Genomic DNA, 17351 nt, shown 5'->3' with positions numbered 1-17351 from the left:
GGCGCGGGAGCGCCGGGGGCGGGGCGCGGGAGCGCCGGGGGCGGGGCGCGGGAGCGCCGGGGGCGGGGCGCGGGAGCGCCGGGGGCGGGGCGCGGGAGCGCCGGGGGCGGGGCGCGCGGTCCCGGCTGGGCGGGCGGCGGAGGCAGCATGGCTGCGGGCGTGGAGCTGGGCTTCGCGGCGGCGGCGGCCGGCCCTGCCGGGGCGTGGCGGCTACGGAGCGCCTACTTCCCCAGCAAGGTCGGGGGGCGGCCGGCATGGCTGGGCGAGGCTGGGCTGCCGGGCCCCGCCGCCTTGCGCTGCGGCCGCTGCCAGCAGCCCTGCGCCTTCCTGCTCCAGCTGTACGCGCCGCTGCCCGGCCGCCCCGACGCCTTCCACCGCACCGTCTTCGTGTTCGCCTGCCGCAGCCCCGCCTGCTACCGCGGGCCGGGCCCGCGGGGGCCCTTCCGCGGTGAGGCGCGGGGATGGAGGGGCGGAGGGAGGGAGCAGGTAGGGGGTGAGGGCTGCCGCGGCCGCGCTGACCGGCGCCTCTCTCCGCAGTGTTCCGGAATCAGCTGCCGCGGCAGAACGACACGTACCCCGAGGAGCCACCCCCCGAGGATCCGCCCCCGGGCCCGGTTCCCCCGCCCCCGCGCTGTCTCCGCGGCGGCGCCGCGCTGTGCCGCGTGTGCGGCGGCCTCGGGCCGCGGTGCTGCGGGCGCTGCCGCCGCGCCAACTACTGCGGGCCCGAGCACCAGGCACTGGACTGGCGGGGCGGGCACCGCCGCTCCTGCGGACAGCACCCGGCCGGAGGTGGGTCCGGAGCCAGCGGAGACCTCTGAGGCCGGGGAAACACATGCTAGAGTGTGGTTAAATGCTGGAGGTGTGCTTGATGCGCTCGTGATACTTTGGCTACTCACCGCATGCCGTGGAAAAGTAGGAGAAATGTGATGGCCGTCAGGTCACCTGCTCTATTATGCTTCACTTGTCTGCATGTGGCAGTTAGGAGATACGCATTGAGCTGCCAAGCTGCAGGGTTTGGTTTTTTAAAATGCACCAAGCTGCGAAACTGCAAGGTTTGGGATTTAAAATGCTGCTGCCAACACAGTTTAGTCTGCCTTCCACATCACTTGGGTTTACAGTTTCAAAGCGGTTTTCTACTGTTGCGGTTTTCTACTGTCCTTAATATAATGTGTTTCTTCAGGTAGGTCTAGCAGTGATGTTAGTCGTTCTTGCTCATGCAATGTTTGTGCTGTATGGTTGCTACATAGTTTGCTGGCTGGCTTTTGGGGAGGACACGAAATATGAGATGACATTGTGAGATGGTGCTTCTTTTCTGTTTTGTAGACGACTCGGCGGATGCAATTCCAGAGCATAATGAATTCCTTTTTCCAGAGTATGAAATTTTGATAGAACCTGAGGAGCCAGAGTTTTCTGCTGACAGCACTGTAGAGCCTGGTGATGAACAAGGAGCTGTAGATACCTCAAAGGATCCAAAAGAACAAGACGAACTTGGAGCTACAGGCAGTGCAGGTCAGAAATAAGATGCTGCCTGTAATTCTTCAGTATGAAGCCTGTATCACATCTTTAAAATATAAAATACTGTGTTTTTTAAGTGTTCCTTGTAAACTATTGGTGATAAAAGGCTAAAGCTACACTCATTTATGATGCAAGTTTATTGCAGACATCCCATGATATAAGTTGCTTTTCTGGGAGAGACTTAAGCCCTGACTCCAGGAGCTGTTGAAGCAGCTGTTGCTGCAGGCAGCTCGGAGTTACACTGAAATCCTGCATTTTTCCCATAGGTAAGGAACAACTCAAGTGAGAGACAGGACCTTGAGCACCTGCTTAGGGATGGTGTTGAAATCAGGAGATTAGATTGTCTTGGCTTGATGGTTCCATTTGGCTTAATTTATGGAAAATAACTTAAAATCTCCTTGTCTGTGCTAGAAGAAAACTAGTTTGAGGCTCATCACTGTCTATAACTACCTGAAGGGAAGTTATAGCCAGGTGGGGGTTGGTCTCTTCTCCCAGGCACTCAGCAATAGGACAAGGGGGCATGGGCTTAAGCTCTGCCAGGGGAAATTTAAGTTGGATATCAGAAAAAAATTCTTTACAGAGAGAGTAATCAGGCATTGGAATGGGCTGCCCAGAGAGGTGGTGGATTCACCATCCCCGGAGGTTTTCAAACTGAGATTGGATGTGGCACTGAGTGCCATGATCTAGTAAATGGACTGGAGTTGGACCAAGGGTTGGACTTGATGATCTCAGAGGTCTTTTCCAACCCAACTGATTCTATGATTCTATTTTAATTGACCTTGAATTAAGCAGTTGAAGTGCAGGCCCCTCTCTCCCAGCTCCCCCCAAATTCATGATGTGTTTGCAGCAACTACAGTGGCGTTGAACACACCCAGTGCAGAGAGTTTGGTGGTGTGGGAGAAGGATGTTGGGCTCCCAGCTGTCCCCTTGCTGTGGTCCAAAGCTGTCTGAAGACTATTTATGGCCTCAAGTTGATGTGAACATTGTTGTGTAACAGACACACTGTTCAGTGCTAGAAACTGAAGTCTGGCATATGCATGGCACAACTTGTCTTTCTTGTCATAGTCTGAAGGTTCTGCAGTCTCAGTGATACCCAGTGGGAGCCATAAACCTTGGTAGATTACCTCCTTCCCCTTTCCTGTGTTCCAGTGCTGACATCTATGTTTAAAATGCAACTAAAACTAGTAAATGGACTTGTGTCTGAATCTGAACATGCCACAAAAAGAAAAAAAATCTTAAGAGTGATTTATGCTGGAAATGGTTTGTGAAACAAAATGCATTTACAGATGCTAATATGGATTTTAATTTTTCCCTGTCTTGTAAAACTGCCTGTAACTTTTGTTGTTCTTTTTTCTTGTTTAGGTGAAGCATTTCAGTCTTTAGATGAAGAGACATTGGAAGCAATGGCAAAATGTGAGACTAAAGAAGACAAGATCTTCCAAATGTTTAAAGAAAAAGTAGCTGCTGAACCAGAGCAGGTCAGAAGATAGGGTGGCCTTAGAACTTGGCAGTTGTGGCACAGCATCCTGCTTCATCTGCAACATGTTGTACTGTAGCCTTTTGTACCCAGTTAGAAATGGATATGCCTTGTCACCCTCCACACAACTAACCAACACACCCTCATCTTCCTTATGTGCACAACTTAATTAATGCTCAAGTAAGAATTTAGGACCTGCTCATCTATCTTAAACAGGATGAGATGGCACAGGGGTGCTGAAGCCCCCACATTGTGGGAAGACCTGCCTTCCTGTGATGTGGTTCTAAACCAAAGGACATGGTGAACCACTGCATTATTCCCCAGCCTTTGGCCTTGTTGGCTTTCCTTCTCAGCAGAACAAAATCTGCAGACAAGAGCTCTATCATTGTCACCAGCTGCACTGGTAGTTCAGCTTTTTTTAAGGTTGAAAAAATTAGCAATGGTTTTAAAATTTCTACTATTCAAACAAAAATTCCCCCATACAATTTTTTGCTATTACAAGAGGCTGAAAAGAGTCACATTGTCCAACAAAAGTATGGTCCCTGATTGCATTCAGAGGAAATACAGGCCTAAATCAATGAAAGTGGTGGAGGAATTAGAAATTAATTTCATGTTTTGCCTGGTAGCTGAGGGGTTAAGGTACGCACACAGAAAGTAGGAGACTTGAGTCTGTACCTTCTCTGCTTTAGGTATGTACATTACCTCTCTCTGATCATCCCTGTACTGACTGATCTGCCCGTTGTCCTCTTGTTGATAATACATGTTTTTTAGTAACAGAACAACTAAGGATATGTCTGAAAATACCTCTTTCTTGGACATTAGGACAGTGCTCACACTGAGATGCAGTATTGCATAACAGAAAGAGCTGGGTTGCGTTCCTGACTTTATGTGCAGTTCTATGTACTAATTATCAACTGCTTTTTCTCCATCTCAGGACTGTAATATACATGATCTTCCATTTCTGTGTCTCTTACCTGGGGAAATACAAATAATTGCAATTTATTCCTAGATCACTGAAGAAATGCAGTATGAATACTTGCATGATTCACACAGTTAAGAAAATAACCCATCATATTTAGAATACCACATTTGCAAATGATCTTTTGCCGTGGTTATTAGTTAAAGGAACTGACCTTATTCTGAGCCATCTACAGCTTTGTCTGTGTTGCTAAATACCAATTTTATACCAAGATGAAAAGATAGTCATGAGAACTTAAATTTCTGCTCTATTTCAGATCATTAGATACTGCAGAGGAGGAGAAGGCCCAGTCTGGGTGTCAGGTGAAAATAGGCCTGAAGAAAATGATATCCCAAACTGTTCATGTGGTGCCAAACGGATTTTTGAATTCCAGGTGTGTAAACCCATTTAAAAATAATACAGGTAATGATTTTCAGACTTAACTGGATCTAATTGTATAGGTATTGGCTGGTAGAGCAAGAAAGTTGAATTTGCTACAAACTGACTATGCTAAATGATTGCACAGAGCCTTTTACTATTGTAACTGCTTTTCCCAGAGGAATTTCACATATCAAAGGTAGGTTCCTATCAGATAATTTGCACTATATATAAAATGGTGCACTTGTGAATATGGAACCATCTCTTAAGTAACAGGAGTCCAGTATTACATGTTTAAAAAAATAAAAAGCCTTCATGATGTGAATTGTAAATACGTCTGGCTGCAAGTATTCAGCTGTAGAATTCTGAATGCTAGAGGTGTATGTGTGGTGAACACACTTCATGTCATGCAAAGGCAAAACAGAGTTATGAAGGTAATTTCAAATGGAGTGAGGCTCACAGTTTGGGAAAGGCGTGTAAGGTCAAATAAAACTTGTATAGATAAAGTTGGGCCATGCTTTTGATTCCTTGGGCACCTACTACACTGTCTGGGGAATTACAGATTTATTTTATTTGAGCTGCTGCATGCATAGTCGCTCCAGTTGGGATTTTGGTGTAAGAGAACATAAATTCACACCAAATTGAGAACCCTTTAGGAAGAGAAGCAGAGAGAAGGGAGAAAGCTGTTGCCTGTCTCTGAACCTTTTGGTTTTCCTTGAAGATTATGCCACAGCTCCTGAACCACCTTCAGGTTGACAGCCTTGGAGAGAGCATTGACTGGGGAACGCTGGTGGTGTACACTTGTGCTGACAGCTGCAGTGGCGCAAACGAATACCTGGAAGAGTTCATATGGAAACAAGACCATTCCATGGGCCATATTTTACCAAGCTGAGTCATCTAAGTGGAATACTTGCCTTGTTTCATTTCATCTCTGCACTATGCAAACAGATAGTTAACTAAAAGTCACTGATAACTCTGGATTTTGTAACAGTGATAAAACTGCTATAACTAGACCTCAACAGCCTCTCTCTTGTGCTCCAGGAGAGCTTCTACTTCAACCTGGTAATGAAGCCAGATGTGTTTGTTCAATAAGTTTCATTTTAAATCTCATTTTTCAGTGTTTTAAATAAAGATGGAAAACATTGGATTGCTGAAGTTATCTTTTGTTGGTCATAGAACTTCAAAAATTTAAAGATTGCTGTCTGTCAGGATTTTCTTTATACGACTCAAAAGTTAACATTCAGAGAAAAGCAGACTGCTGTAAAATCACTTGAGCGTTTATGTCAGGAGCTGTACAGGAGTCAGCTGCATAGCTTTTTGCTGTGGAACTTAAGTCTGCTTCTCTTTCTCAACAGGTGCACTGATTCTAAATTGGCAGTTCTTATATGTTCTGATTGAGTGGTTATTCGAGATAACATGCACAAAAATTAAGTGTCTTATCCTATTTCTGCATGGGGCTTATACTTTTAACTCAGTTACCTGGTGCAGAAGCGGTTTAAACAAAGTCAGCCATAACAGAACATGTTTGTCTTGCTGCATACTACCTGTAGCAGCAGATTTTCAAGCTGAATTGTATCTTAAGTCTGCCATCTTTGGTAAAGTTTAAAATTAAGTGCCCTTTGCAGGGATCCTTCTGCCATTTGACAGCCATATAGCTGAGGGAAGAGAAAAATGAAACCATAATGCTGTGGTAGCTGGTGAACTACTCTTGTGGCTATAGCTACATTTGAAGATAAGGCTTTTTTGTGCATGTCAGTAAAGAACTGACTTCAGGTACATATTTCCTTATCCTGCTCCAACCATTTATGGCTGCTTATCAGTGAGGGAAAGTGATTCCATGGAAGTCCTAGGCCCAGTGCAGGGTTTTTGGAATCATGTAGATGTTGAAAATTCTCAAATGAGCAGGCAGAGAATGCTGTACCTGTAACTGGTTTTGTTGTCACAAGACTTAGTTTCTAGAAGGGTAGTTTCAAGTCTTGGTACATGTTACAAAACACCAAACAGTGTCTTAAGTCACTGTAGTACAGCTCAGTTTATTTTATTGAAAACCATCCCACAGCTACTCTGGGCTCCAGGCTTTCTTAGAGAGCTACTTGTGCAATTAAGCTGGTAATTGTTCAGGGTGCTGCATGGACAGTCCTACAGTTACAATCAAGAGCTCTCAGGAATGTTCGTGAGCACAGAGTGGTGCGGCACCGAAGGCAGTGGAGTGTTTGAGTATCATGAACTTATCCTGGCACAGCTACATTATTAAACAGTAGCTTCTGTCTGGTAAGAATCATGAAACCAATTAATAAAAACACAGAGAAACACCAGTGTAGAGAGAAGACTAAAGATTAAGGTCACTCAGGATTTGCAAATGGAACAGTTATCAACACCAGCCAAAACTTCATTTTGTCTGAAATGACACACCAGCTTAGTAAAGAGACCATGGTTTACATTTGGGTTAATTTTAGATAAAAGCTGTTTGAAATAACGTGCAAGTCAGAGAGAGGTTACTATTACTGAAAATTTACTGAAGAAAAAAAATGTTTATTTTTAGTTCTGAGCCCATTAAGCTTCAAGCACAGTTTAGAAGGATTATGTACATACTGACTCTAGTCTAAAGGGCTTTGACATTTTACATGAACACTAATATAGTGAGACTGTCATAGCTGGTAAAATACAAAAGTAGTAATTTAAAAAAATTCTAGAAGCTAAGAAGGGATCTTTTGTTCCAATTCAGTCAAGTGTAGCTATTTAAGACTTGCCTAAATCCCATCTGTTGAACACAAAGGCAACACCTACTTGAACACAAACTTCTTTAACCAGTCATATCTTTTGCTCTAACATACTGGAAAATATTCCAAGGTGAATATTGCCAGGGATGTGGCTGCTGGTAAGCAAGCCAGAGTATTGTTAAGATTCTCTCAAAATGACAAGTCACTTAAGAGTAGTGCATGTGCTATTAAAAAATCCAGATTAAATAAAAAAAATCAATGTATTTCACTCTACCAGCTGGGTAATTTTAAAATTTATTAAGACAGTTCCAACAGTTGTATAAACAGGGTTTATTGTACATTTGGAATTGAAGAAGGAAAGAGAAGAAAGGTATATATTATATATATATGTACAGTGAGCCATTTTCATTAATAAATTTATTCTATCTTGCTTAATACTGGAAAGAGGGAATGTGTCTGGCACCAAAGAAATTTAAAATTGAAAAAATTTAAAAGCTAAAGTTCTGAAAATTATAAAAACCATGGTCTTATGGAAGGAACTTAAAACATATATACATGGCAATTTAAGTGGTTTATACACTGAGTGACACAGTTGCATTTGTCTTTAAACCAACTTACAGATTTTCTATTAATAGAACTGGCATTAAAACTATTTAAAAGCTAGAATATAAATAAAAATTGGAGGGACTGCTCCAGGAACAGCCCAGTGAAGCAACTCACAGTAACTCAGTAGACATATTCAAGAATACAGTTCCCTTGAGCATCAGGGAAGTAGGCACTAACTGGGAAATAGTCCAAGTCCTGGTGTTGCAGTTGCACTGGAAGTCCATCTCGTTACTGCTGTGCCATACACAATACCTTTTAAAATACACCCCTGATTTCTCTGAAACATGTAGAAACTGTTACGTTGTCTTTCTGAATCCCTTTAAAATAGGATAGATGTTTTCAAATGCTTCATAGATTTCTGCTCGTACTTTAGCACCTTGGAAAAAGAGAGGGCATTAAGTTAGCTTGAACCTTTCACCTGATACTTTATTTTTACAATCTTTGTTAAAACACACCTCATAGAGAGCATACATTTCCAGACTTGTCACTATTTATCCTGGCAACTGTTAAAATTTTATTAGCATCTCTGTGCAGATGCTGTACTTGCAAATAGGATTTTCCTACACACAGTTTCCACAGAAGACCCAACTACAAAGCACAGCCCTGCAGGATGTTTGTGCACAAAGAACAGCTTGGGGAAGGCCTGGCAATGGACACTGCTGCACAGGCCTGCCATTCCCCACACTGCAGGGACACAATCCTTCTTTTTTGTGTGAGTCTTGTGGGTTTATTCTCCATAGCAAGACACAGCATGAGAGGAAAAGGAAGGGGTGTAGGTGGAGTGCCTGAGTTCTAGAGTTCAGGTATCTCCCCTTCTTTGGCTGCTCTATCATGGGAGAATGGCAGCATCCTGCAGCCAAGCTGCCAAAGAACAGTTGGGTCAGTCACACATAGTCAACCCACAGAAACAGTCTCAGATTTTGCCAGGAAGATAATCTGCGGTCTTCCAGCTCTTTGGACACCTGCATACTTCATTAGGATTCACAGTCATTGACATTCTCATCTGTTAAGTAATACACATAGTGCAGGTAGCTCGATGGGCAGCTGCAGACTGAGATGAGGCCTGAGCTGTGTGTAGCAAACCCCCTGGGCAAGAGGTCTTTTGCATAACAAAGGACACCAGGACCTGTGGCCCAGCCAAGTGACTACAGCAGAGACACAGCAGGAGCCAAGGACTCAGCTGGAAGACCCAACTATTGCACTGAGGGTATAAAAACATATAAATTCCCTTGTTGGGGTCCCTCATCGGAGGCACCCAGCTCAAGCTGTTATTTTGTTACTGCATTAAGATCAAACTATTTGAAGGAACTGGACACCCAAGACTGTATTATGGGAAACTTGGGGTCAAGGTAGTAAGGAGACCTTGTCTGTGTGAGTGTGGTGTGTGTAAAGTGGGGCACCGGTCAGCTCCCTGGAGCTGCCTACTCGCTGCAAACAGGCTTTGATCCCAGTGCAGGTGGTGCTGGTGTGACTGCCGGAGTGGCTCCTGGATGGCTGGACAGGGAAGTTTCCTTAACATCATCCACAGAACACTCTACTATCTCTTCTTTCTCAGTACTGTGATCTCTAAAGGAAAGTACCTGGCAGCTTACTTATGTCTGTGTGTTCTCTGTAATAGTCTAAATCTCACCTACTGGAGTAAGATACTGTCTTAACTTACCAGTTAAAACCACTTTTCCAGAAACAAAAATAAGCAGTACAATTCTTGGCTTGATCATTCTGTAGATTAAGCCAGGAAACAATTCTGGCTCATAGCTGGAATAGAAGAGAGGGACAGTGTTTAAACGTGTTTGCAAACACGTTCCACTCTACCTTCTGCAGGACTGGGCAGAGCAGATGTAGACTTCACTGAAACCTGGAAAAGGGTAGTAGGGAAGATCATTTTGATGGGTTCATATTGGCAGCCTCAGCTACACCTAAGGCAGCACAGAGATGGGAACAAAGATGCAGGTTTCCCTGTGGTTCAAGGGAATAACCTAAACAGATGTCACTCTCTAAGCTAGTTAGTATGCAACAAGAATGAAACATAAGCAAGCCTTTTATTACCTACTGAACTGCTGGTGTGTGAGTACCAATCCTTCCAGTCTGATGGGAAATTTCACATCACAGCTGCCCACCATGTTCTGAATTTTAAAATCCAAAAATTTCGCAGGAAAACCCAGTTTCTGAACAACTCTTGCATACTTCCTTGCTGCCAGTCTGGATTGCTCCTCACTGAGAAGTGAGAGAAGGATATCTGTATTACTGCCTCCATTAAGTATTACTTGAAGCAAACAGCATTAAACTACAAATATCTAACCAGGACAGAAATATGTGGGGAAAGGGAAGGTCACATGCAAAATTTTTATATTCAAAATCAATAAGTAGCACTGGTTTTCATGCTGATTTTTGTAATAGGATCCTGGACACCACTAGTGTTGCATTCACTGTTAATGAGGCACAAACCAGTAAATTATAAATCCATATATTTCACACTTTTAAGATACTGACCTGAGTTCCTCTAATGGGACAAGAAAACTGTTTTCAGCTTAGAATAACTTTAAACTACTACTGCTAGAAAATAAATATTTCTATAAAAATCTGTAGGTTACCAAAATCCTCTGCTTGATTGAACCCAAGTATTCCAACACGGGCTTAACAGAACTGCACAGCTTTAAGTACTGTTGCAGAATTCAGTTTGCTTCAGGTTTGTAAACAGCTGTGGATTGGGTTGTTCCTGATGGACAAGGACAAGCTGAACTTAAGTGTCACCATGCAGAGCAAGTGTTTCCCCGTATAGCTCTATTCATTCATCTTTGCTCATTAGCTTATTCCTTCTGGATTCCTAGCAGACTTCTTCAGGACAGAAATTTTCTCCTGCCCACTGCAGTTAAGCTTATGTTTAGTTTTCAATTTATTCTACTTCAATGATCATGTTAAGAGCTAACTAAGACTACAAGGACCAGGGACTTGGAGCTTTTGTCCTGTGATGAATGAAACTTCAAATATAAAAACCTTCTGCCACTGCCCCTACAATTTAAGCAGTTACAGTGCACTGTCACTGAATTTTTTTTAATTATTAGAAAAACCCCCAGATAACTGCAAAGTCAAAAACCTGAATATAATAACCTCTGCAAACCAGTATATTAGACTGGATGAAAGTTTCAGAAATGGAACTACCATTTCCCCTTTAGCTGGGAAGTCCCTTCAGTCATGAAAAGACATTTTGTGTAGAAATGTGTGTCATTTGAAAAAACTGTGAAGCAACATTAGTTGTACCTGTACAACTTGGATGTGTGTGTGTGTATATATATATATACACACACACACACACATATATAAATAAATATACACACACACATAAATAATACTACTTCTAAAGCATCATGGTACATGAGAAAATACACCTGAATTAATTTGCTTGTAATGCCTAAACATACCTTTTTGCTCCTGTGCACACCATTTTTCCAGAGCTGAATATCAGTGCAGTAGTACGTGGTTCTCTTATTCTCATAATAACAGCAGCAAAACGCTGAAATGTGAGTGTTGAGACTATTAGTGATATATTGCTGTAATCATTACGTTAAACTCAAAACTGCATCATCTAAGTAGCAAGTTACACTGTACTGCAAAGAAATTCTAAGTTCAAACATTCTTACTGATCACTGAAAGTTTACTTGAAATGCATAAATTGTAGGTAGCTTCTAACACACACACTGAGAGGTACAGCCAGACAGGAATGATATTTACCAATGCTTTGCTATTTTACTAAGTTCATCTCTCATTACTGTATATGCAACATATAAATAATGCTAATATTTGCATCAGAGCAGTACAGATAATTTTAAAAATAAATGAAAAAAAATTCCTCCAAATGTCTTGAAATTTGATTTGTTACAAGCAGGATGAAAGACTATCTGTGAGTATTTTATGATCTGTTTTGTTTCTGTGTCTTAAAAAATTGGACAGTGTTACAATACAAGTAAACAGATAGCTGGAGATCAAAGTTCTGTGTAAACAGAAGCCACCTCAGCTACCACAGTAGGACACAGCAGCCCAGCTAGCTCTGTCTTTTTATTCTAAGTAAGCATTTCCAAATATTCTTAGACTCCTTGAAGCAAGAGGTACTGGAAACTGGTGTGAGCGCACACACACACAGACACACACACACACAGACACACACACACACAGACACACACACAAATCCTTGTTTGTTATATTTAACTTGCACTAGCTCACCATGCAGTCCCATGAATTGTCCTGCTGACATAACCAAGGCGGTAGCGTGGGTTACCCAACAGCACATTTGTCAAAATGTCTTAAATAATACAGCCAAGCAACATTTTTCTTTGATAGATGAACAGACTGACTAAACATCAGGAGTGTGTTACATAATTCTCCTTTCTCTCTGACATAGAAAACAGTGTTTCATATTGATTATTTCAGCCTATGAGCATTATAGAGCCACCTACCCCCTACCTCAGGAGTTACCATGGCATGCTCAAATTTTTGCTGCACTAATATCTTACTGACAATTACATAACAGCATCACTGGTACAAGCTTACAGTACATTATTTATCACACGTGTCTGCATAACCTTTGAAAGCAGAGTTGAGGTAAATTGCAGCAAAATCCTAAATACTAAAATAAAAAACCCTGCACTCCAGGAAAACTGAAACCTTCCCATTGCATGCCAATTCAACTACATAACATCTAAACATTTGTAAGTGTCCAGCTACTGTGGTTGCAAAGATAACATTTTCAAGAGGAGCCACCCAAAAGAAAAATGAAGTAACACAATTCTCCTGATTTAACACTCCAGTTCCTCTGCTGTTGTTCAAAGTTTCCCAAGCTAAAAAACCCCACAGTTCAACAAAATACCATTTAGGAGCAGCAGGCAACTTAAAAGTCAATATGCAAAAATAAAAATCGATTTCACTTTGCTGTTTCACCGAACTTAGCCATCAACGAGATGGCAGGAATACTGGGGGAGAACACAAGGGAATGGAGAGGAATCAAGACTCTAAAAAATTACTGTGCTGCGACCACAAAAATTCTAGGGGCCCACCTGCGTCAAGGAAGCCACAGAGTATACAGAACAATCATGGCCATATGAACAGCAGCAGAGGCCAACTGTACTACAGAAAGTTCAGTCAGTGTACTATGCTGTTGGTTAGGTTCCTTCTAAATCTACCAAATTACAACCTGGTGCAAATTACAGCTACTTCAGTATAAAAATGCTTTTTACTAATTTGACAGAATGTTCTTAGTTTATTAAAGATTTCTTTTTAAACTGTAGTATAAAGCTGCATCTATAGCAGGAAGGTTTTTCAGTCTGTTGCAGCAACCTGCAGGCACAATCCTTGATGTATCTTTTATAAATGAACTATAATACATTCCCCTTACCTTGGGATTATATTCAGCATTTCGGGCACGAAGCGCAATAGTTTTTAGGTCAAGTTTGCAACCAAGATTCACTGTAGACACAATATTCCTGAAGACAGGTCAGAGAAATATAGTAAACAGACAATAAGGAACTCATGTGTCTTCCTCATTTTTAACCAAGATTAATTGATTTTCTCCAAACGAGTTTGAATGACATCTTTCCTACTAACAAGACCATCAAGCAGTGTTTTGGCTCAGGAAGCTCCTTTTTTAGGGCAGTAACTCTCAAGGCATGATTGCTGATTCCTCCTTATCTGCCAGCTATTATGAAAAGTGTCCCATGAGAAGAATCTCTATTTGATTTTGGAAGGAAAAATTCTTGATTCTGAGAGCCCTCACCACAATTAGAGAAGCTGCTGGAAACAGGAAAAAATGAGGAAGCGCCATCTGAAATTTTCCTTGCTATGCCCTTCAAAGAGGAAGGTGCAGAACTAAGTGGGAATCACCCAAGAGGTAAATCCATTGCCAGGAGATAAGATAGCAGGTCTCTAGACTAAAGTTTAAAAGAAGTTCCTACATGTAAAATTTTGGGGTTTGGGAAAACCCTGAAATTTAAAAGTCCGGAGGGGAGTGAAATATGAGAAACTACTCTTTCAATTCAGCTTATCAACCATTTTTCTTTGTCCCTGCTGTACATTTCTGAAGAAGTCTCTTTTAAACTGAAGTTCAGTAAAATACTTCCATACCTAAACACAGAACCAGTTTTAGGGGTTTATTGCCTTCTTACAAACTCAGTGTTAGCCATGCACTAGAAAAGGGAACATGATGAGCTCCTGAAGTGTATAAAACTTACAAAGGTGTTAAATGAAGACCTATCTAACACACCGTCCACTGTTATGCTTAAAAGCCGTATGGTTGACAAATCTCTAAGAAATTGTATTACTAAGTGGTTTAGTAATGAAGCTAAGCTAAAAATAAAAGCAAAAATTACTCATATTGCTACAGGAGACCCACAAATTCTGAGGACCTCCCTTTCCACCAAAATGCAGTACCCAATTCCTGATGTGACTTCAGTACTAAGTCTTTAAAGGGCTTTCTGAGAAAGGACACAATGCACTAACACATGGGGCACTCACTGTAGCTGTGGGACTATCCCAGAACTCTCTGACGCTGGTGTTGCAGGAGTTATTGGAGTCATTGGAGTCATTGGAGAGGGGTACAGAGGGGTGGTTCCTGGTAAAGGGGCTGTGGTAAGAGTCTGTGAGTGGAAGAGCTGGGGAGTTTGACCAGATGTTCCCTGTGTCGCTTGTTGTGACGTCGATTGTTGCGCTGCTTGTTGCTGCTGCTGCTGCCGCTGCTGTTCCTCTAATATAGACAGACTGTTGGTGCTCTGGACAGGCTGTGGGGTCAGTCCTGTGCCATATGGCATCATCGGGCTAAAGATTGGAATTCCTGGAGTCATTGCACCCTACAGGAGAAAACATGAAACAGAAACCACAGATCATGCTGATTCCATTTTGGTTTTAAGAGACAAAGTTTTCAGGAGGAGTCTAAAAATAAATCTATGTACACTGAGTTGATCATTTCAAACCCGAAGCACACAGTAGTAACTTATAAAAAACAGAAAGCCCTTAGAAATGCATCTGTTTTATAGAATAAAATACTATCCTTAGAGATCTAGGGATCTGACTCATTTATCATACTACCTTACAAGCATGTCTCAACTTTGACCCACAATTCAATTTGCAATTGTTTGAACACAGACTGTGCAGATTGTACCAAACACATTCTTAGCCCAGCAACAATCTATTTATGTATGTATTAAATTTATTTTTCCAACTTGTAAGTCATGTTTCATCTTAGAGAAACCCCACGTATCTCCACATTTCTTATACTTCTGGATATACACATTGATGGTTTTAAAATTCTGCTTTATACCAGTATTATTCAATACCTAGCAAAATTTTTCAGGTCTGCAAACAAAAAAACCTGAAGTTACATGCAAGAAATGGAAAACACTTTCACAAAAAAAATTCAGATAATAGTTGTATCTTAAACCATTTGCTTTTACCTGAGGGGAGGCTAAGCCTTGAGCATAGGGTGGCAAACTGTTGTTCTGATCCATGATTCCAGTTATTTCTTTGGTGAGGCCACAAGTATGTTGTCCAATTTAAATAAACTTCAAATCCTAGAGGGTTTTTAACCGTTTAAAACATTCCAGCAAAGCAGCTTTTAAAGCCAAGCTGGAAGTCTTAAGAAAACATTGGCTCCAGAGAAATATGAGTCTAAAACACTAACCAAAGCCTGAAAAGAAAAAGAGTAATATCTTGAGAATAATATCTAAACATAAAATGAAAAGCAAACCTATGAGCTGCTGACTCAAATAAGAGACACACACCCACACATAAATACGTATAAGAACATCCACTCGTGTATGCACAATCCATAAAAATAACCTGTTTCAGGCACATTCCATAAAAACTTTGCAGTGTGATTCTGCTGAAGTGCCTGGCAGGTCACCTGACTCACACGGGCAGGCCTCTGTCTAACTGAGCCCTCCTGCACAAACAGCTCAAGCTGCTAATGCTCATTCTACTCCAACCTTTGCTTCAGCTAGAAATGCACAGATTTTTTTAGAATTCCCCTGACTGCTGACAAGCTTATTGAAACACTGTTTATAAGTCCCTTCCTGGCCATTTTAAGGCTTGGGCTTTCAAAAGCTAATTTTTTCTGCTTTGAGAAAAGCATCACTGGTCAAATTGTAACTAGGAAAACCTCTCCCATTCAATTCCATAAAATAAAGCATTAACAGACATCAAATAACAATGACATGTGTTTTATGGAAAAAAAAAAGAAATATATGAAAACCAATTTCAGGTATACAAGGGAAACATACACATGATTTTATTTTTTTTTTTAATTATAACTCTGTTTCTGTGCTAGGGAAATAAACAACATGAGTAAATAATTTAAATGTTATGATATCAACAATATAAAGTTTTTTTCCAGTAATTTCTAAGTTTCTTAACTATTGCCTAGAAATACTCAAGGTCATTTTCAGGCCGGAGGCCACCTCAAAATCTGAGGAAAGCCTGTTCAGTCTTTCTTTCTTTTCAGATATGAGAGCTTAGAATTACAGTAATATTTACATTACAGCCAAAAAGGCCTGCTTTTTTTTCCACTATAACCACAAGATATTATGATCTTTACCCTCACCGAAGGTATCAAGCAGAGCACCCAAGTTTTACAACCTGGAGACAGGGGTACATTAGAAGCCCAGACATTACCCTGGAAGAAATAAAGCCAACTGCGCGACAGCTCAGTTGTTTAAGAAGCCTGGATCCCAGGCACGCCGGAACCTGTGGCGAGGACAGCGGCTAAGCAGGGGCCCATGTCGTAGCCACCTAAGGCGGCTTGCCCGGATCTCCACTAAAACGCTGGGCAACGCTTTGGTCGAGGGAACAGAGTCTAGAACCAGGAGCCACCACGGAGGCCCCGAACCACCCCGAGGCGCCGCTGGGATTCGCTCCCCAGGCACACAGAAAACGGCCATGCGACCACCGCTCCCGGCGCCTCCAGCCGCCCTCCGTCCCCATCCAGTCCCGCTCAGCCCCCTCCGCTGCCCGCGCCCGGCCCGCCCCCGCCGCCCTCGGTCCCGACCGGCGCCGGAGCCCCGCAGCGGGCCAGAGCCAGGCGGCCTCGTCTTCGCCGCGGGAGTCCCTCCCCGCTGCCCCCTCCGCGGCTCAGGCCGCCCCGACGGTGCGGAGCGAGCCCGGCCCCGCGCACCGGCCCCGCTCTCCAGGCCCGGCCTGGCCCGCACCGTGGCGGCCCCGCCGCCGCTCCCTCTGCGCGCAGCGGGGCGTGCGGCGGGCACGGGCCCCGGCGGGAGGGCGGGCAGTACCTGCTGCCCTGTCCGGCACGGCACGGCACGGCACGGCGCGGCGCGGCACGGCACGGCCCCGCTCCGCGCCCGCCGCAGCTCTGCCCGCCCCGCCCCGCTCCGCGCCACCGGCGCGCCCGCTGCGTCACTTCCCGCCGCCACCCGGAGAGCAGCCTGCCGGGGAAGAGCTGTCTGAGATTCATCGTGGGCAAGGCAGGGACCTGCACCGGGGAGGGATAACCCCGTGCACCAGGACAGGCTGGGGTGGGGTCTGACCTGCTGGAAAGCAGCTCTGCTCAGAAGGAGCTGGCGGTCCTGGTGGACCAGGAGCTGTCCATGAGCCAGCAGTGTGCCCCTGTGGCCAATAGTGCCAGTGGTATCCTGGTATGCGTTAGGAAGAACATTGCCAGCAGGTCCAGGAAGCTGATCCTGGCCCTCTACTCCACATCTGA

At 43.4% G+C, this 17351-nt stretch overlaps 2 protein-coding genes across 3 annotated transcripts; one reads left to right on the top strand and one right to left on the bottom strand.

The window, feature by feature from the left end:
* Positions 1–111: 111 nt before the first annotated feature.
* Positions 112–5475, top strand: PDCD2 (programmed cell death 2). The gene is made up of 6 exons (XM_071547977.1): positions 112–448; positions 538–789; positions 1324–1509; positions 2878–2993; positions 4228–4344; positions 5050–5475. Exons 1-6 carry the CDS (start codon positions 148–150, stop codon positions 5218–5220), a joined length of 1143 nt encoding a protein of 380 aa, XP_071404078.1. The 5' UTR covers positions 112–147; the 3' UTR covers positions 5221–5475.
* A 1844-nt stretch (positions 5476–7319) lies between these two features.
* On the bottom strand, positions 7320–17016 carry TBP (TATA-box binding protein). Of its 2 annotated transcripts, XM_071549504.1 has the most exons (8): positions 16921–17016; positions 15091–15323; positions 14156–14487; positions 13041–13128; positions 11074–11165; positions 9701–9868; positions 9315–9409; positions 7320–8030 (listed from the first exon to the last, which is right to left on the bottom strand). In XM_071549504.1, the coding sequence occupies exons 2-8, from the start codon at positions 15142–15144 to the stop codon at positions 7951–7953; spliced, it is 909 nt and encodes a 302-aa protein (XP_071405605.1). In that variant the 5' UTR covers positions 15145–15323; positions 16921–17016; the 3' UTR covers positions 7320–7950. The 2 variants fall into 2 exon arrangements, with proteins under 2 accessions (XP_071405605.1, XP_071405606.1); XM_071549505.1 differs by lacking the exon at positions 16921–17016 and having other exon boundaries at positions 15091–16195.
* Between the last annotated feature and the right edge of the window lie 335 nt (positions 17017–17351).

The sequence above is a fragment of the Pithys albifrons genome, chromosome 2 (genome assembly GCF_047495875.1).
Source record: "Pithys albifrons albifrons isolate INPA30051 chromosome 2, PitAlb_v1, whole genome shotgun sequence".
Lineage (NCBI taxonomy): Eukaryota > Metazoa > Chordata > Aves > Passeriformes > Thamnophilidae > Pithys > Pithys albifrons.
The sequence above is the reverse complement of the archived record's forward strand: the minus strand, read 5'-3'. Positions and strand labels throughout refer to the sequence as shown.

Excerpts from the sequence above, each read along its gene's own strand:
- TBP (XM_071549504.1), bottom strand. The coding sequence starts at position 15,144 with ATGGATCAGAACAACAGTTTGCCACCCTATGCTCAAGGCTTAGCCTCC. Across the intron at positions 14,488-15,090 it reads AAGGCTTAGCCTCCCCTCAG|GGTGCAATGACTCCAGGAAT; the intron begins GTAAAAGCAAAT and ends TTTCTCCTGTAG. Across the intron at positions 11,166-13,040 it reads ATGCTGAATATAATCCCAAG|CGTTTTGCTGCTGTTATTAT; the intron begins GTAAGGGGAATG and ends CTCACATTTCAG.
- PDCD2 (XM_071547977.1), top strand. The coding sequence starts at position 148 with ATGGCTGCGGGCGTGGAGCTGGGCTTCGCGGCGGCGGCGGCCGGCCCT. Across the intron at positions 449-537 it reads CCCGCGGGGGCCCTTCCGCG|TGTTCCGGAATCAGCTGCCG; the intron begins GTGAGGCGCGGG and ends CTCTCTCCGCAG. Across the intron at positions 790-1,323 it reads CGGACAGCACCCGGCCGGAG|ACGACTCGGCGGATGCAATT; the intron begins GTGGGTCCGGAG and ends TCTGTTTTGTAG.